The sequence below is a fragment of the Hemitrygon akajei genome, chromosome 21, assembly GCF_048418815.1.
Source record: "Hemitrygon akajei chromosome 21, sHemAka1.3, whole genome shotgun sequence".
In the NCBI taxonomy this organism is placed as follows: Eukaryota; Metazoa; Chordata; class Chondrichthyes; order Myliobatiformes; family Dasyatidae; genus Hemitrygon; species Hemitrygon akajei.
Window position 1 is genome coordinate 51,635,643 of NC_133144.1, and position 20,929 is coordinate 51,656,571.

Genomic DNA, 20,929 nt, shown 5'->3' on the forward strand with positions numbered 1-20,929 from the left:
TTGTTTTAGATATAACCGAGCAGGAGGGAATAAGGGGGAGGGATGGCATAACTAGTCAAGGAAAATGTCACGGCAGTGCTCAGTCAGGACAGATTGGAGAACTTGACTAGTGAGGCTTTATGGGTGGAACAGAGGAATAAGAAATGCATAACCGGGCTACTTTATAGACCACCCAACAGTTCACAGGAATTAGAGGAACAGATTTGTAGATTGCAAATTGTAGCAAGGAACATAAGGTTGTTAGAGTAGGTGATTTTAGCTTCCTTCATATTAACTAGGTCTCACATACTGTAAAAGAACTAGATGGGATAGAGTTTGTCATATATATTCAGGAAGGTTTCCTTAATCAGTACATGGAAGTCTCAGTGAAAGAGTGCGTGATATTTGATCTGCTGTTTGGGAATGAGACAAGACAGGTGACAGAAGTTTTCGTTGGAGAACACTTTGCATCTAGTTGCCACATTGCCATTAGTTTTAAAGTAAATATGCAAATAGATAGGTTTGATACGTGGTCCCTATTATAGTATACGCGGTGTACTATTCTGTGTTCTAAGCCCTTCAAGGAGATTCAGATTTCATTTCAGTATTTTCCAGGTATCAAAGGCAAAGACAAAGAATTAATGCTGCATTCTGTGTGCCCCCCAGCCCATCGGCTTCACACATTTGAGCTGCCAGTCGTATCACCTGTATTAATATAGCAAGTAAACATGCTTCAATTATACAGATTTTACCTGTTTTAAATTATTTCATTCATTTGGAAATATTACATTTGTAAAAACTTTGTTTTTCATTACTTATTGATGACAAGTCTTAGTAATAATCATTGTTGATATAACTTCAACAGTTATATCTTTTTAATATGATAATCTTTTTTGTAGTTTCTATCGATTTTCCTTTGCTCTGTAGTCAGAGTGCTGCTTGCCATAAGCTGGACTAACCTTGTGTCTCTTTAAAAATAAAGATTCCCTTTCAAAACTGAAATGACCAAGTGTAAAAAGCTTCTTTTCATAATTCATTCTTGGACACAACACAAGGGAAATGCTTGTGGGTTTCATCTTCTCGCATGCAATGTGTTTTTTTTCTGTTTGTATTGCTAGACTTAGCCTTTGTCCAGATGACCTGCACACAGTGCACAAGATGAATTGGGAAAGGACATTTGTGCCAAGGGTGGCGGCAGAGGTGTTGGATATCTTTATGGGGGAGCAGTGCCCTCTTTTCTGGTCAGTGCTTGGAACTGCTTTTTGGTTGGGAACCTCAGCAAAGATCTTAGTTAACTCACAGTTATGTTTGTAAAGTTTTCTGTTCCACCTGGGCATCAGTCCCCAACAGAAATAATGAGTGAATCTGATGTCAGTTTGGAACACTAAACTGGCCATGAATGTGTTCATTCATTACCCTGGCACTGTGTGGCTCAGAAGCTTATCCAAGCCACTTCATCCAATTCTGTTACCAGGACTCAAAAGACTAGTCAAGAACGTTCAGTATACAGAAAGAGAGGGGGGGAAGGATATTTTTCTAATACCAATTCTCTGCATAGACTTGTATTTTTTTTTTAAAGATTATTAATATTAATAGTCCTTGCCTGATGGGAGTAATAAAAAGAGAGCATGTCTTGGATGACAGGGGTCTTTAATGATGCTGCCTTTTTTGAGGCATTTCCTTTTGAAGAAATTCTTCAAAGAAGTATCTTTTTCTCTCGCTAACAGAACTGAGATAATTCAGCAAGAAATTGTAAAGAAACCAGGTGGGATTTAGATAGATGAAAATTGTATTCTCTTAAGCAAAATTTTATTTTGTCAGAGGTTCAGCTGCCAATAAAGGAGTGGTTCTTACTTCCTTTTATGCCCCTCCTCCTATTAACCTCCTCCTCCAGATTCCCTAGAAAAAGTCTTCAGCTGTTTTACTGACATTGCTGCAGGTTCCAGTCCAGGACAACACTTACAGTAAATACATGAAGCACTGATGGTCGGTGCTGCAGACATTTGCAGTAGGTGGAGGTAATGACAAACACATGGGCTGCTTTACTTTGAGCAAGACAGCTGTAGTTAGACACTGAAGTGCCTTTCTTTCCTTCCAGACGGTATTGAACAAGCCAGGAGAGTGAGAGGATTGATATGGGTAAGTTGTTGCTCACAGAAGTAGATTTAGAGCATGAAAGCAGGCATAACTATTTGGTGAGTGATCTTATTTTAAAAAGTTTTTTAAAAAACTGAAGAAGTTCCATCTATGCTGACTGGCCCAGCCAAAACAATAAGTTTGCCTTTGTTGTTATAAATTATTCTATTAAACACAGATTTAAGATTGTAGTAGCTTTTCTTGTAAGCTTAATTATGACTTGGGGGCAGGGATGTAAAAAAAAAAGTGGAAGCCAGATGTAAAGATTAAAGGAATGAGGCACTTGAAAGGGTTGATATAATCAAAAATTTAAAGATTATTATGGGACAGTGGAAACCATTGCCGTTGGGAAGATAATAGAACCTTGCATTTCATTTTCAGGAAATTAACTTCCTGAGTCAAACTACAATAAATTGTGATTTTTAATATTATTGTTACTTACTTACAAAGTGTACTACTTCTGCTTAAATCCATCACTCCTACAGGAGCATAGGCCACCAATAACAGCTTGGTAGAGTCCTGAGATGGAGCAGTCTTCCAAGTTGTCTCTAGGTGTAGCCCATCTTCAAAGATTCTTCCTGTCCCAGGGATGAGGTCTTTGGAGCTTCTGTTCGTATTTCTGTAGCTCTGCGTTTTTAGCGGGGTGGGGTTGCTAGCGCTGTGCCCAACCCTCCTTTCACGGCTGGGACCCAGTTTGGATAACGGTCTGCTTTTATGCAATTCTATTGATGATTGCATCCTCTAAATCTTCATTTTCATTGTAATATTCAAGAAGATTGTCAATACCTTCAAATTATTTGTAGTTTCTAACTTGTTGATGCAGTGAATTTGTTTCATTTTTACTTCTGACAGTTTTTGGCATTTCCAACCCTGAATGCATGAAACCATAGTGAGCAAAACTGTTCTGAATTGTCTTGCTGCTTATTTTCACAACTATCAGTTACGAAAACTACAGTTTTTTTTTACATAAACACACAAAACGGACATTATTCAAAGACTTCACTTTAAGCATGGTGTAGTATCTTATGGCCACATAGATGTCCATGATTAACACTAGTTAGAATCTATTTGGCAGTTCTGCCCCAATTAGTGTCCCAAATAAACCAAGGGAATCCTAGCAATTTTCTTGATTTGGTTTTGTTCTTTAAGATTTGTATCAAATTAGCGGCTGCCATGATTAAATGATGGCCCAATTAACCAGAATCCGCGTATATTTAAAAAGTGAATGGGAGACAAGCCATCTTTCTCCTGAATAGGTAAAATTCAGACGTTTATAAGTTAACCTTTTATTAATATTTCCCACATGGATAATGCTGAAAGTGCTGTAGATTCTTTATTTTTTATGTTTGCTGGACTATTCCTCATCAAAGCTAAATGTGGGTTATATTGCCTGGATGAAGATCATCACAGTGTTTATTTCATGGTCTTGCCTGCTTCCTGAGGGAAATATAAATTACCAGAGGTTATTGAAATGAATGGGCTTAGTGGCACTTTGTATTTGGAATACACCGCGTACAGTAATCACTTCTTGGGTAGTTATTTTAAAATATCAAATCAAACCTCAGCTTATTGTGCAATTTTTATTTTATTTTATAACAATGTAAGGGTTTATTGTATTACTTACAATTGCAGTAATTCTGTTAATAAAAAGAGGTGGGAAATACTTGAGTTAAGTTAGATTGCAGTCTAAAGCAAGTTTGTGTCTGATTTTCTGTCATTTCTACACATAGCTTTCTTGCCTACAGTTCCTCAGCCATTACATGTGTGTGGTTTCATACATGTTTTAAAAACTGAATCCATTGTTCTCAGTCTAGTTATGTTTAAATTCTATAGCCCTAATCCACAATCTTCTAATTCTGTATTCTTGGTAGTAGTCCTTCAGTTGCCTGAGTCCAAAACTCTGCAATCCCCTCCATAAATGTGTTAGTTTTTGCCCTCTCTGTGACCATTTTGACTTAATGTTGACCAAGCCTTTGGCCACTTGCTTACTATTTGTGGCAGTATGAAATTTTATTATAATGTGCTCCCATGGGATGTAATGGGACAATTTACTAAAAGGTAAAATTGTCATGTTTAATTGTTATTGTTCAAATCCTTGCTTTGAATTTTGATGGAGAATAAAGAGCTTCACTTCTAGTCCAGCTGTAATGCCTTTTTAAGATTTGGAATTACTTGGACTCTATCCAAAGATAATATCTGTCGGCTACCAAGTACCCTAGTTGTTTTCTTTAATTTAAAAATAAAACTCCATGCAATGCTGCATTTTTCAAGGTGTCCTACTGAATTTCCCCTTTATTTGGTACAATTAGTTAATGCATTATTTACTTTAGTTGTAATGAGATCTTGTAGTGTAGAACAAATAAAGCTTACCCCTACCATTAAGTGAAGATGGAGGACCCTGGATCTTGGGAGCAATGTAGTGCTAATTCTACTAAATAAACACAAAATGCCAGAAAATACTGAAAGGGTTAGTCAGCATCGATGGAGAGAGTGACACACACAAAATGCTGGAGGAACTCAGCAGGCCAGGCAGCATCTATGGAAAAGTAAACAATCCTCATGAAGGACTGTAAATAAATAAATCTTAGAAACCTGAAATACAAACACAAAATACTGGAAACACTCAGGCAACATCTGAGGAAGGGGCAGAGTACCTGTACTATGTTTACAGGAGTGATCCAGATTTTCAGGTTGCCTGTCACTTCAATTCACGTCCTATTTCCACACTGATGTTTCTGCCCTGTTACAGTGAGGCCCAATGCAAGCGTAAGGAGCAACATTGGCACAACATGGATGTGTTTTTTTTAAACCATGTACAGTTTTGACAGAGCAATGAGCCTAGACATCAAAGGCTACAGGCCAAGGAAGATGGGATTATTATGGATCAGTGCCTTCTGGTTGGTGTAGATGTAGTGGGCTGAATGGCCTGTTTCCATGCTGTATGACTGATCTTGCCTTCCATCTGGGCATTTTGCAGCCTGCAGGATTTAATATTTTACTCCATCCACACAATGTGCTGGAGGAGCTCAGCTGGTCAAGCAGCATCTATGGATGGGAATAAACATTTGATGTTTTGGGCTGAGACCCTTCATTGCTCTAGATTTCCAGCACCTGCAGTACCTCTTGTGTCTTAATATTTAGTTCTCCAGCTTCAGATAATTCTTTCCTTACATTTCTTTAATGTATCAGAGCCGGCCATTTCTGCCTGCCATCACTTTGGTTTTGTTTTGTACAATCCATCTGGTTGCAGGTTATATCCCACAGTGGAAATTTAATCAGATTTTGGCAGCCGCATTAAGTCACTCAACTCACCCTGTCAGAGCTGTTTGTTTATTGTTTTACACATAGCCCACCTAAACCGACCCCATTCCCTCCCTTTCCCAGTACTAATTAATGCTCCAGACCTGAAATATATATGTTTTTTTCCTTAAATGCTTTCTGACTTGTGAGTACTTCCAGAATTTTGCCTTTTTATTATAAAATGGAGGGGAGAGAGAATTAAAAGTTGCAGCTTGGAAATGTGTGATATTGGGCGGGAATGGCTGAGTGGAGTCATGCTCTTCACACGGTCCTGTACATTGCTCTACTTCAGATGTTAAACCTCATCTTCTGATAAAGGTGGCTGTGTAGGCAAAGGAGTTAATAAGCCTGTTACAGATCCATGGCATGGACGTTTTATTTTTGGTTTGCTGCCTCGACTTTTAGAGTAAGCGCATTGAAAGCAAACATGTTAGGAAGAACTTCATGAAACAGTGTGTCTTTCTTGAATAATGGAAACTGTGAGCAATAGCTCCTGAGAGACCAGTGTTTGATGACAAGGAGCAGTGAGTTAGGATGATGAGTTCTAGAATAGTGCTACCAGATTAAAGTATTTCGTATATATAAAAAAATCCAAATTTTAAAATATTAGATGTTACATTCATACTTTCACAAACTTGTCAAGTATTTTATAGACAATAGACAGTAGGTGCAGGAGTAGGCCATTCGGCCCTTCTAGCCAGCACCGCCATTCACTGTGATCATGGCTGATCATACACAATCAGTAACCCGTTCCTGCCCTCTCCCCATATCCCTTGACCCCGCTATCTATAAGAGCTCTATCTAACTCTCTCTTGAGTGCATTCAGAGACTTGGCCTCCACTGCCTTCTGGGGCAGAGCATTCCACATATCCACCACTCTCTGGGTGAAAATGTTTTTCCGCATCTCTGTTCTAAATGGCCTACCCCTTATTCTTACACTGTGGCCTCCAGTTCTGGACTCACCCATCAGTGGGAACATGCTTCATGCCTCCAGTGTGTCCAATCCCTTAATAATCTTATATGTTTCAATCAGATCCCCTCTCATCCTTCTAAATTCCAGTGTATACAAGCCCAGTCGCTCCAATCTTTCAACATATGACAGTCCCGCCATTCCGGGAATTAACCTTGTGAACCTATGCTGCACTCCCTCAATAGCAAAAATGTCCTTTCTCAAATTTGGAGACCAAAACTGCACACAATACTCCAGGAATCATTTTAAAATGATTTCATGACACTATAAGAATACTCCCTGCAAAAAATGAGTTGTAATTTTGTTGCAAGTCATCACCTTGCAGTATAATCTCAAAGATTGTTAGCCTTCTCTACTGACACAATTCTGAGACCCTCTGCAAAATTCTACCTGGTCCCTGTGACTGTGCTAATTTTATCTTCGGTTTTGAGGTTTATGGTACGATTGTTATGGAAAATGTTTCTCTCACAGATCCTCTTAACTCTCCAAATGTTTCCTATCTCTACGAATCTACTCACCTTATTTTGCAGGCTCCAGATTTTAAACCCATAAGACGTGGTCTTTTTGAGCACTTTCAGATACTCAGCACTTTCCATAAGTTAATGTCTTATCCAAGTGAAAAGCTTCCTTACTGAAGGGAAATTTTTCACCTTGTCTTTACCCTGTACTGGAATGAGCCAGATCTGTGGATTTTCCAAAGAGCCAAAGGAAGCATATTATTTGGGATTACTTTTCTTGTATCATTTATTCGTATGTAAACCTGTTGATTGGGTTGACTGGAGTTGTTCTGACATTAATGTTGCCTTCAGGAAAAAAATGAGGAAAATTTGGCTGGGATGAGTATTGGAAGATAAGTAGCTACATTCAGGCCTCATTTATGCTCTATCTATGCATTTAGATTCTGTTTCTTTCTCATCTCTCTAGCCAGAGGAGAGATGAGGAAGAAGTTGGGCACCACTTCAATTTAAATTCCAAGGAATCAAAACTTTGAATAGATGGTGATATGTTTATCTGTTTGTGTGTACTCATATACACACACAGTAGATTCTGTTTAATCGGGATAGCCATTTATTTGGGACAACTCTTAAACAACGAAAATCTAAATCATTAAAATAGTCAGGATTTGCTTTGTTTATTTGGGACACTATGCCACTTAATTTGGGCAGAAGACTGTTGCCAAACAGTTTCTAAATAGCATCAATCGTGTGCACTTGCATGGCCCTTAGGCACTACACCGTACGTAGAGTGATCAGAATTTTAAGTAGAGTTAGTTGCCTGCGTTTGTGTTCAAAAAGCAGTGATTTTTGTCTCTGATAGTTGGCAAGAAGTTAGTAGAACAATTCAGAACTGTTTTGCTCACTGTGGTTTCAAGCATTCAGACTTGAAGGTGCCAGAAATGGCTGTTAGACATTACAAAGCAAATAGTTTTTAAATAACGTCAGTTGTATACACTTGTGTTATGAGCCGACAGACTGCGGTTCAAAAAGCAGTGATTATTGATCATTTTGGTTTTTATTTTGACTATGCAGTAAGGCAAGAAGATAATCCATTATCTGCACCAGGTGTCTGCTGATTTTGTTCATTTACAGTCAATCAAAAGAACATGGCAGCGATGAATTATTCTGTCAATAACTATTAAAAATTAATGCTCAGTTTTATAATATTATAGTGATATTGGTAGTGTTCTAATTTGTTCTGTATTTCATTTAAATGCATAATTTGTTACACAGTTAAACGGTAGTTTGTCTTTGCTATGCTTTTAGCTATTTCCATGAAACTTTGGCTAATTGGAGCAAGCACTTAACTGGGCCACAATGTACTAGTTCCAATATGTCCCAATTATCTGGGAAAAAAAAAGAGAGAGAGAGAGTACATACACATACACATGGACTCAGTGGCCACTTTATTAGGTGTGGGATTGGAACACGGTGAGATCTTCCGCTGCTGTAACTTAGCGACATGCTATGCATTCAGAGAGGCTCCTCTGTACACCACTATTGTATTTCATGCTTATGTGAGTTACTGCCACATATCGTTAGCTTGAACCACTTTGGCCATTCTCTGATCTCGCTCATTAACAAGATGTTTTGGGCCACAAAATTGTTGCTCGCTGGATTCTTTCTGTTTTTTTGCACCATTCTCCATAAACTTTGGAGACCGTTGTGCATGAAAATCGCAGGAGATCAGCAGTTACTGAGATTCTCAAACCACGCCGTCTGGCACCAAAAATCATTCCACAATCAAAGTCATTTTGATCAGATTTCTTCCCCATTCTGATGTTTGGTCTGAACAGCAACGTAACCTCTTGACCATGTCTGCATGATTTTATGCATTGAGTTGCTGCTACATGATTGGCTGATTAGATATTTGCATTAATACCCTGGTATACAGTACCTAATAAAGTAGCCACTGAGTGGAAATGCTGACATCCATTTCCTCAGTGCTGGTCTCACAGTATCAGTCTTGATGTGGAATGGTCATATTCTGATCCACTTCCTTCCCTCCTTAAAGATTAGTGATGAGGCCAGCAACAGTGCCATTCATGAGCTTGCTGCAATGTGATACAAATTAAGAAGAAACCTAGACATGCATGGATAATACCATGGCCTCAAGCACTTTGCTGCTATTTCTTTACCAGTCCTGATGCAGGGTCTCGACTTGATACATCAACTTTCCCCTTGCCTCCATAGACACTGACTCCCTCTGCAGGTAGTTTATAGATTCCACCATCCATAATCTCCAATGCCTCCATTATATTGCTTTGAAGTATTTTAAAACTATAGGTTGAGTAGCCTTTATCTGAAATTCCAAAATTTGAAAACCTCTGAAGTCCAAAATATTTTTGAGCGCTGATGTGACGTCACAAATGGAAAATTCCTCTAGGCATGGGAAGGTTCCCCAACGATGAGTACAACAGACAGTGCTGAGAAGTGGCTTCACATATGTAATGAACAGAAGTAATAGAAAAGCACTGCATAAAGTGAAAAATGAAGATCTTGATTGTGTATTGAAAAAGTGGATTTACCAGCTTCATAGTGAACATATGCTGCTTAATGGTGTGCTGATCATGAAACGAGCAAAGATCTACCACAATGAACTGAAGATTGAAGGTCATTGTGAATATTCAGCAGGCTGTTTGCACAAACTTAAGAAAAGGCACGGCATTAATTTTTTTTAAAGATTTGTGGTGATAAAACATCTACTGATCACAAAGTAGCAGAGAAATTAATTGAGATTGCTAAGATTGTTGCTGATGAAAACGTAACATGCTGAATGGCTGTGTTAGTACATATTTGTGATGAACAAGTGTAAGACAAAAACTGCTTACCATTAGCACATATAAATTCAGAGCTGGAAATGATGACAATTCCTGATGAAGGGTCTCGGCCCGAAACGTCGACAGTGCTTCTCTCTATAGATGCTGCCTGACCTGCTGTGTTCCACCAGCATTTTGTGTGTGTTGCTACAATTTCAAGCTATATCACTATATACTTCGAAATCTAAAATTTGAAACTCTTCCAGTTCCAAGCATTTCGGATAAGGGGTACTCAACCTCTATTTGTAGTATTTCATTATATGGGAGTCAGTTTGTGTATAGATAGCAATGGCTTTATTATCTTTTTTTGTTGATACTGGTAGAGGGATGACCACTAAACCGGATGTAGGTAAAGTGCCATTGACTTTTTTAATATCCACTCGATAAATCAGATTAGTTGACTGATTGTAAAAATTAATTTGATAAGCTACATCTCTGATGTAGTCTTCCCACTGTAGTCATTCTTAACCTTCATTGTATGTTCAAGTCTCTGATGTGGAAATTGAATACTATCACCTTATTCTGAAGTAGGTGTACAGGCCCACTGAGCTTTGGCTGACCCTGGAAGATATTGGATGGTGAGAAGTCACTTAGTTTGGGGTCACACCACACTGAGAGATCTTTGTGGGTGAAATGAACAAATGATTATGTTGATGAGGAATTCAAGGGGGAAATGTTGAAAATGCACAGCACGTCCTTCAGCAGCTGGAAAAAGAGCTTGAAAAGAACAGAAATGGTGAAAGAACTCAGCCAATCAACCAGGTTGCACATCGGTTGCACAATGGTTGCACAATCAACCAGGTTGCACATCGGTTGCACAATAGTTGCACAATCAACCAGGTTGCACAGTTGGTTGCACAATTGGTTGCACAATGAAAGACTGTCCTATTAGTTGAAGCCTTTCATTGATCCTATTGTGTTTCTTGTATTGACTGTGAATGGATGCAAGAAAATGAATCTCAGGGTTGTACAGTGCCCATAAGAAGTATTCACCCCCCCTTGGAAGTTTTCATGTTTTATTGTTTTACAACATTGAATCACAGTGGGTTTAATTTGGCTTTTTTGACACTGATCAACAGAAAGAGACTCTTGTGTGTCAAAGTGAAAGTAGATCACTATAAAGAGATCTAAATTAATTACGAAGATAAAACACAAAATAATTGATTGCATAAGTATTCACCCTTTTCCAGTCAGTATTTAGTAGATGCACCTTTGGCAGCTATTATAGCCTTGAGTCTCTGTCAGCTTTGCACTTCTGGACACTGCAATTTTTCTCCGTTCTTTACAAAACTGCTCAAGCTCTGTCAGATTGCCTGGGGATCATGAATGGACATCCCTTTTCAAGTCTAGCCACAAATTCGCAATTGGGTTGCGGTCTGGACTCTTGACGGCCACTCCAGGACATTAATCTTCCTTTTTTAAACAAAGGGGCTTCCCTTCTTCCACCATCAACTCTGCTCTCAAATGCATCTATCCCATTTCTCACACATCTGCACTCAGCCCATCCGCCCGCCACCCCACTCGGGATAGGGCTCCACTTGTCCTCATCTACCACCCCACCAGCCTCCGGGTCCAACGTATAATTCTCCGTAACTTCCGCCACCTCCAATGGGATCCCACTACCAAGCACATTTTTCCCTCCCCTCCCTCCTTCTGCTTTTCACGGGGATCGCTCCCTTCGCGACTCCCTTGTCCATTCGTTCCCCCCCCCCATCCCTTCCCACCAACCTCCCTCCTGGCACTTATCCTTGCAAGTGGAACAAGTGCTACACCTGCCCTTACACTTTCTCCCTCACCACCATTCAGGGCCCCGAACAGTCCGTCCAGGTGAGGCGACTCTACACCTGTGAGTCGGCTGGTGTGGTATACTGCGTCCGGTGCTCCCAGTGTGGCCTTTTATATATTGGTGAGACCCGACGCAGACTGGGAGACCATTTCGCTGAACACCTACGCTCTGTCCGCCAGAGAAAGCAGGATCTCCCAGTGGCCATACATTTTAATTCCATGTCCCATTCCCATTCTGATATGTCTATCCATAGCCTCCTCTACAGTCAAGATGAATTCACACTCAAGTTGGAGGAACAATACCTTATATACTGTCTGGGTAGCCTCCAACCTGATGGCATGAACATTGACTTCTCTAACTTCAGTTAATGCCCCCCCTTCTCTTCTTACCCCATCCCTGTTATATTTACTTTTCCCCCCACTATTTTTTCTCTCTCTCTTCCCATCACTCTGCCTGTTCTCCATCTCCCGCTGGTGCTCCCCTCCCCCTTTCTTTCTCCCTAAGCCTCCCGTCCCATGATCTTTTCCCTTCTCCAGCTCTATATCCCTTTTGCCAATCACCTTTCCGGCTCTCAGCTTCACCCCACCCCCTCTGGTCTTCTCCTATCATTTCGCATTTCCCCCTCCCCCTCCTACTTTCAAATCTCTTACTATCTTTCAGTTAGTCCTGATGAAGGGTCTCGGCCCGAAATGTCGACAGTGCTTCTCCTTATAGATGCTGCCTGACCTGCTGCATTCCACCAGCATTTTGTGTGTGTTGCTTGAATTTCCATCATCTGCAGATTTCCTCGTGTATAACCTTGTTATTTTTAGACTATTCCTGTATAGCTTTGGCTTTATGGTTGGGGTCATTGTCTGGCTGGAAAACAAATCTTCTGAGTTGCAGTTCTCTTGCAGACTGTATCAGCTTTTCCTCCAGGATTTCCCTGCATTTTGCTGCTTTCATTTTAACCTCTACCTCACAGGCCTTATGCCAAACATAGCATTTAGTGTGATGGCCAAAAAGCTCACTTTTGGTTTAATCAGACAATAGAACCTTTTTCCAGATGACTTCAGAGTCTCCCACATCCTTTCTGGCAAACTCTAGCAGCGACTTCATGTGAGTTTTTTTTCAATAGCGGCTTTCTCTTTGCCACTCTTCGTTGTGTGCGCAGTCTCTCTCATCTCAGCTTCTGAAGCTTGCAGCTCCTCCAGAGTTGTCATGGGTCTCTTGGTGGCCTCCCTCACTGGGCCCCTTCTTACACAGTCACTCAGGTTTTGAGAATGGCCTGCTCTAGGCAGATTTACAGCTTTGCCCTATTCTTTCCATTTCTTGATGATTGACTTAACTGTACTCCAAGGGGTATTCAGTGACTGGGACTTGGAAATCTTCTTGTATCCATCTCCTGACTTCTGATTTTCAATAACTTTCATGGAATTGCTTGGTGTTCTTTTGTCTTCATGGTATAGTTTTTGCAGGATACTAACTCACCAGCAGTTGAACCTTCCAGATACAGGTGTATTTTTACTATGATTAGTGAAACACTTTGACTGTACACAGGTCTCCTAAAACAGATCTCCATTTAACTAATAATGTGACTTCCAAAACCAGTTGGGTCCACCAGTGATGATTTGGCGTGTCATATTAAAGGGGGGGGGGGGGTGAATACTTCGGCAATTAATTATTTTTTGTTTTATATTTGTAATTAATTTAGAACACTTTGTAGAGAACAGTTTTCACTTTGACAGGAAAATCTTTTTCTGTTGATCGGTGTCAAAAAAGCCAAATTAAATCCAGTGTGATTCAATGTTGTAAAACAATAAATAATACAAACTTCCAAGGTGTGTGAGTACTTTTTATAGGCACTGTATATGGTGACAAAAATGTATTTTAATAATAACTTTACTTTGAACTTGGAATTTTGAGCTTCTGTAGAAAGAGAAACCGTTCAATACTTTTTGCCAGGGATTCTTCCTCAGAACAGGGCAAAGAGTGGAGGAGTGGTAATTTTGAAAGTAGAGCTGGATATGGGACTGAATTGTAAAACAAAAGACTATATGGACTACTGACCTGGGTGATAAGGAGCATGGATAGTGAGTGATTATAGAAATGGCTGAGAAAGAGACACAAATAGAGAAATAGTAATTAATGAGGGACAAGTTTTACCCAAAGTTGGAAGTGCAATGTTCCTTGTGGAATGTTATAAAATATCTGCATAAAATGTTGGAGGAGCTCAGCAGGTCAGGCAGCATCTATGGAGGGGAATAGACAGTTGAAGTTTCAGGCTGAAACCTTTTCATTAGGACTGGAAAGAAAAGTGAAGAAACCAGAGTAAAAAAAAAGTTGGGGAGAGGGGAAGATGTACAAGCTAGCAGGTGATAGGTGCTAGGTGACTTACTGATTCCTCTAGCATTTGGTGTGTATTGCTCAAGATATACAGCATCTGTAGAATGTGTTTTTATAAGCTATCTGGACAGAAAATGTTATTCCTCTAAGTTTACATTGGACATCCCCAAAGAAGTGGAAGCTGCAGACAAACTGGAATAGGAATGGAATTAAGAATTAAACTAGCATGCAAACTAACTGCAAGTGCTCCACAAAGTGATCACTCAATCTGCATTTGGTTTCTTCGTGCTAGAGGAGGCTAGATAATGAATGCTGAGTACCATAGACTACAAGTGCAAGTGTATTGCTTCTTCACCTGGATTTTGATTGTTTGGCCCCCGGATAGTGAGAGAGAAAGAGGTGAATGAATAGGTATTGCAACTTTGGTTTCGTGAGGAAGTGCTGTGAACTAAGGAGTAGTGGGTGAGGCATTTCATGGTGGAGAGGCTTGTGAGTTCTTGAGATCCTGGGAGTGCTACCTTCTGGAGATTTGCTCCTGGTAGGTCACCCATGGCAGCAAGGTCCAGGGGGAGGTCCAGCCAAAGAGTGATCCATCCAAGATATCATTGGTGGAGCTGGCAGAAGATGAGGTCACATCACAGTGGCAGTAATGAAGGGTCCCCAATTATCTTGGATGCCATGCCACTGGACCCTGACCCCGAACTGTCAAAGTTTGTGTGGTGGCTGCCTGTGCAGCAGCTTCGCCACATTAAATAAAATCACGCACAGACATTCTCCATTAAGGGAATAACCCCTTTAGAGAACATTATACTCGATTCAAGTGATCACACTTCTTCTGGTGGGTGAGGATGTAATAGCAGAACTGTGGGCACAATAGTTTTCAGATAGAGTATATGGGTATTAATTGTAGAGAGAAATTAAGGGCCTGACATTGAGCATAGATCTCAGGTTACAGTTAGAGCACTACTGAAGTGATGGTGGGTAGTTTGAATATACCGCTGACTTTCGAGGGAAAAAAACTCAAAACCATTTTTGTCTTTGGGTTTTCGTGTTGATGTCATTGATTTTGTTTATTTTTCTGTGCTTTCTTTATGTCAGGAAATATCTTTAATTATTTAATCCCACCAGATGTTATAGCTGCTAATTACCACCTAGAGTATATTTTTTAAAGATCTTGTAGAAAGTACCAGTACCCTGTTTTGTTCATGTATATAAAACAATAATGAGTTGCAGATTTTCTCATTAAAACTTCATGAAGCAGAATCATACTAGAAGAAGCAATCTGAAAGAGAAATGATGGACATTATGCAATGTGATATTTTACGGAGCTGCTGAGAAAGAACAAGATTGGCAAACCAGATGAATACTAACAACACTCTGCATAGTGCAGTGTTTTTATGGTCATCTGCTTATGATTATTTTAATTCCTTCCCCCTCCCCCCCCCCCCTTTCTGGCCATGCCTTCAGGCCCTAAATTCTGTAGTTTGCACTCCCTCTCCCCATCCCAACTCTCCTTCAAACTTCTTTTATCCCATCCTATTATTAAAGTTTGTTGAATAACACTGCTAAGAGTTGCCTTCCAACATTAAAGACACGACCTAACGTAAGATGTTTTTACAGAGCTTGTAACGCTAGCAGGCCTGGGGATCACTGGGACTGTTTAATAGGATCAGTATCTCTTCAGGATAGAATCACTTAGAAGTACTCAAAGCAGGGTGGCTTGTAGAGTTATTGCTTAGACCTTTGTTATGCACTCTGTGACCACTTTATTAGGTACTCCTGCTCATTAATGCAAATATTTAATCAGCCAATCATGTGGCAGCAACTTAATGCATAAAAGTTTGCAGACCTGGTCAAGAGGTTCGGTTGTTGTTCAGACCAAACATCAGAATAGGGAAGAAATGTGATCTAAGTGACGTTTACAGTGGAATGATTTTTGGTGCCAGATGGGGTGATTTGAGTACCTCAGTACCTCCTGGCATCTTCACTCACAACAATCTCTTGACTTCACGGAGAATGGTTTGAAAAACATTGTGTGTGGTAGTTCTATGGACGAAAGCACCTTGTTAATGAGAGAGGTCAGAGGAGAATGGCCAGACTAGTTCAAGCTGACAGAACAGTGACAGTAGCTCAAACATCCACACATTACAACAGTGGTGTGCAGAAGAGCACCTCTGAAGTCAGAACACATTAAATCTTAATGTGGATGGGCTAAAGGAGCAGATGACCGTGAACAAACAGAAATACACTCAGTAACCACTTTATTAGGTACCTCCTATATCTTTTCTACAGATTTTTTGCACATTCAGCAAGGCACAATGCTATATAAGCTCTTTTTATATAGTATTTTGCATCGCTATATGTGCTTCTGGAATGAAATATCATGGCTGTTAGGTTGGAAAATATGACAGTCCTTTCTCAGTCACTTCCAAAAATATAAGCGGTAGATTTTATAAGGGAGTGGTGTGTTAGGACATAGCTTTTCTTTTAAATTGAAGATACCACAGGCAGTGGTTTATCTCCTATCTGAAATAAAGGCAGAGTACTCAGAAGAGATTCTCAGATGTTGGAAATCTTGTGCAACACACACTAAATGCTGGAGGAACTCAGCAGGTAGGCACCACCTATGGAGAGAAATAAACAGTTGATATTTTGGGCCGAGACTCTATCACTAAAGTTCTATCAGCATTTTGTGTGTGTTACCCATATTGTACTGTACAAGTTTTTGTTTTGATAATATGCTTAAGTCTAGTTAAAGCATAAATTCACAGAATTATTGCCTTATGAAATGTTATTTTGGAGTTTACAGTGGTATGTTTTTAAAAAAAATACAGATATTTAGTTCTTGTATTCCACTTCAGTCCTTGCTCTTAATGTATAATGGAAGCCCTTGGATGCCAATCAGCTCTTTTTGTGCAAAAAAAGGAAGTAGTTTTTTAAAAATTTCAGATCTTTGACAGGAAGGAAAGCACCAACAGACCAATTCTTGTCAGTTGAAATAAACAGATTTGAATCACTTTCTATTTGCTACTACAAAGTGAAACTTAACTTCCAGTGATTAATATCCGCAAACTTTTTAAAAGATTGCAGGGAAAAAGTTGAACTATTTGTTGTGAGTCATTTTTTAAAATCTATATTCTTTATTGCCATAAATTTGCTTTCAGACTAGAATACATTCAGTTAACTCTGGTTCACAGAGTACTCCTTTTGTCTATACTTCATCCTTTTCCTAAGTGCCTGTTGATTTTCGAGTCTGCTTCTCTTCAATTAGTGATACCCAAAACTTTTGGGACATGTATTTGCACGTGTGCCAGATCAAAAAGTTTCTTTGGAGGTCTGTACAACAAAATAGCTTAACCTTTATCAGTGAAAGTTCATTTAGAAACTACACCTTCACACAATGCTAATGGAAATATGAAAGAATGTAGGCCAAAGCTGAGTCTGGGGTCAATTTAAAATTTTTGAAATTGATTTTTGTTGGGCAAAAATATTAAAAGGTACAGACAAGTTGTATTGATGAAATTAAGGTACAAGTCTATCTCCTCTCATCATATGGTGTAATAGGCTTAGAGTCATACTACAGAAAAAAGTCCTTTAGCCCATCTGGTTTGAGCCAAACTATTACTCTGCTGAGTCCAGTTACCCTGCACCTGGACCCCTCCCATCTGGGTACTTATCCAAACTTATTTTAAATATTGAAATTTAACCCATATTCGCCACTTTCGCTGGTGACTTGTTTCACACTCTCACCTCCCTCTGAGTGAAGCCGTTCCCTCTCATGTTCCCCTTAATTATTTCACCTTTCACCCTTAACTGATAATCTCTAGTTCTAGTCTCACCCAACCTCAGTGGAGAAAACTTATCCCATGATTTTGTACAGCTCTATCAAATCTCCTCTCATTATCATATGCTTCAGGGAAGTCCTAACCTATTCAACCTTTTGCTATAACTCAGGTCCTCAAGTCCTAGTAACATCCTTTTAAATTTTCTCTGCATTCTTTCAATCTTATTGATGTCTTTCCTATAGGTAGGTAACCATATATGCACACAATCCACCAAATTAGGCCTCACTAGCATCTTGTACAACTTCAACTTAACATCCCAACTTGATGGGGTGAAGTTCTTCACTGTTCCTATCTTGAACTTGTTTCTCCTATTAATATGGAAAACTTTGTTCTGTCAGCCTTGGATTGCAAAACTTAAGGCATTTCTGGGTTAAAAAAAATGAATGAATAGGCATGAACATTGTTGTTCAAGCTGCAAAACCACGACTGAGACTGAGATGTTGGAGTTCGTAGCTGTATTTCCTAACTGATTGCTGACCTTCACATGACTATAGTAGGAAGATGATATAAGTTTACCCTATGAGTCAGGCGTCAGTATGCAGGATGAGCTCCGGTCTTTTCAGATGTTTGTAGGTTTGGAGATACCTGGTGACTGGAGGAATTTGTTTGCTTAGAAGTAAACTTGAAGGAGAAAATCTATCTTGCCTCAGCAGATAAAATCTTGTCAAAAATTTTGTTCAATACAGGATAAATGGTTAAAGTTGAAACCTCTTTTGAGTATATGTTTTTGCTTTGGATTCTGGCATTTAAACTTATCTTGTGTACAAACTGGAGTCCATGAGGATATCCTGTGCAATCGGACAGTCCATTATATATCTGCCTACTTAGATTTGTTCATAATGCAACAGTATTGTACAAGTTTCTTACAAATCAGTATTCTACAAACTTTGTGTTTTATTGATGCTATTTCTGTTACTGTAGATATATTATGAAAATGTTTCATTCCAATAATGATTGTTTTTTCTTGTAAACGATAATGTCTTCCAGAAATTAGAACATGGATGCCTCAGTTCTTGGTTTTGAACCTGTGCTCAAACTTCTCCATAGCTTTGTCCTTCCTTATCTCTTTATCCTCCTGCATCTCACCAAGATATCTGTGATCCACCAATTCTGATCTATTGTGCATCCCTGATTTCCATTACTACATCATTGGGGTCATGCATTCAGTAGCCTAGCCTCTTAAACCCCTTCCTGTCCCCCCTCCAGGTGACTCCAAATTAGCAGAGGCATGGTAGTGTAACAGATAATGCAATGCTATTACAGCATCAGCAACCAATCACCATTGCTGCCTGTAAGGAGTTTGTATGTTTTCTCCATGACTGTGTGCGTTTCCTCCACCTGCTTCAATTTCTTCCCGTATTCCAAGGAAATGCAGGTTAGTCGGTTAATTGGTCACATGGTGTAATTGGGTGGCACAAGCTCATAGGGCTGGAAGGTCCTGTTACCGTGCGGTATCACTAAAATTTAAAAAATGACCACCAATCCTAACTTTTCTAAATGGCTCTGAGTCAAAATTTGTGTGATTACTCTACAATGAAGCGCTTTCTAATACTTTGCATAATAAGGGTATCAGGGTTGTATAAATGCTGATTATTCTTATCTTGCATCTATTTTGTCAAAGTATGCTACTGATCCTTAAATTTCTGCCAGTCTCTAAATGGAATTGTTTGTTAGTTAAGTGTTACTAAATCATTAAAGGTGGTCAAAGTGTGCATGTTATTTTCTCTTTCTCTTCCTAATTTATGCTTAAACTTTTTTTTCTCTCTGTCCTTTTTAGGAGACAGGCAATAATTCATGTTGAGCCTGAAACTAAATCCGGGGTAAAGACAGCCAGCAACACCCTACTGTGATACTGAGAATAATTAATGGATGAATCAGTGTGGTTTGACAAACACTGTGAAGTTTTTTTTAATCTTTTCGTCATAATGGCATCTGGTGAACTGAACCTATTGAGTGTTTTCAACAGACTTTTGCTGCTTTACAAACCATAGTTTGCTCGGACTTTTTAATTGTTGCATTGAACTACTCAGTAGCCTGTTCTTGATCAACAGTTATCCTTTGAGGTTTGCCTTGCCTGCATGAAGCCTGATGGACACCCAGCTTCACTGGAAATTGCTGCCTTCAACTTCAAGCACGTAGGCTATAAGTTAATGCCAATAAAACAGAACTGGCGTCAGCTTTTGAAAATTCATCAGCTTCCAAAAGGGACCTCACTGAGAATGGACTGGAACTCCAATTCAGAGCAGAGATAAACCACGACTAAGGTTCATTTGTACTGAAACACTGTTAAATCATCTGAGTTCTAGTTGGTTCAAAACCCTTTTATTCATACTACCAGTGAGAACGGGCCTTAAATCTCCATTCGATTCATCTGCTTTTGTTAACTTGGAGGAAACAGAATTGGATCCACTGCATTTTGTACCTTAAATTTCTCCATGGATACCTTGAAACCAGATAGATTGGAATGATCTTTACAATAGTGCGTCATAATTCTTGAAGTAATGCCTCGCCGAGGCCTTCTGATCAAAGTTTGGACGAGGCGTGTGCTGCTTGGCCTCGCTCTATTCTTCAGTCTCATCTCCCTACTGTACCTGTTGGAATGCACCCCTCGGCCAGATAACGATGCCCTCCTCCTCGGTGTTCCAGGCAAACAGTATGGTAAAGAGTACTATCAGGCTCTCCTTCAGGAACAGGAGGAACATTACCTGACTCGTGCCGCAAGCCTCAAACGGCAGATCACCCAGCTGAAGAAGGAGCTACAGGAAATGAGTGAGAAGCTGAAAAATGTACAAGAGAAAAAGGGTCCATCTCAAAACGTGGGAGGAGCACAGAGCAGCAAAGAGAACCTGCCCAACGATCTGCTGGAATTCCTGCACTCTCAGATTGACAAGGCTGAGGTTAGCATGGGCGCCCGGGTGCCCAGTGAGTATGCTGTGGTGCCTTTTGAAAGCTTTACTTTGAATAAAGTGTACCAGCTCGAGATGGGCCTGACCCGGCACCCTGAGGAGAAAGTGGTGAGGAAAGATCGCAGGGATGACTTTGCTGAGGCCATTGAAGCTGGCCTGGAGGTGTTAAATAACCCTGAGGAAGAGGAGGCTAATGATGATGATGATGATGATGAAGAAGATAGTCGAACACAGAAGCATACCTACAGCGAGAATGATTTTGTAGAAGGTGTAGTATTCAATATTTTATACAGACTACACATCAGCACCATATATTATATAAAGCTTAATCTGATCTTAATTGCATTGTATCTGCTATTTTAAAGT

At 39.7% G+C, this 20,929-nt stretch overlaps 1 protein-coding gene across 5 annotated transcripts in view; it reads left to right on the forward strand.

Annotated features, from left to right (window-relative positions):
• csgalnact2 (chondroitin sulfate N-acetylgalactosaminyltransferase 2) overlaps positions 1-20,929 on the forward strand; it is a 68,418-nt gene that overhangs the window by 11,119 nt on the left and 36,370 nt on the right. For 2 of the 5 annotated variants that reach the window (XM_073025400.1, XM_073025403.1), the window contains 2 exons: positions 2,078-2,118; positions 19,435-20,831. In XM_073025400.1, coding sequence (XP_072881501.1) covers positions 20,159-20,831 — 673 coding nt within the window. In that variant the 5' untranslated portion in view covers positions 2,078-2,118; positions 19,435-20,158. Of the gene's footprint in view, positions 1-1,097; positions 1,221-1,872; positions 1,998-2,077; positions 2,119-19,434; positions 20,832-20,929 lie in introns of those variants that run through there. The other 3 variants (XM_073025401.1, XM_073025402.1, XM_073025404.1) reach the window with 3 other exon arrangements.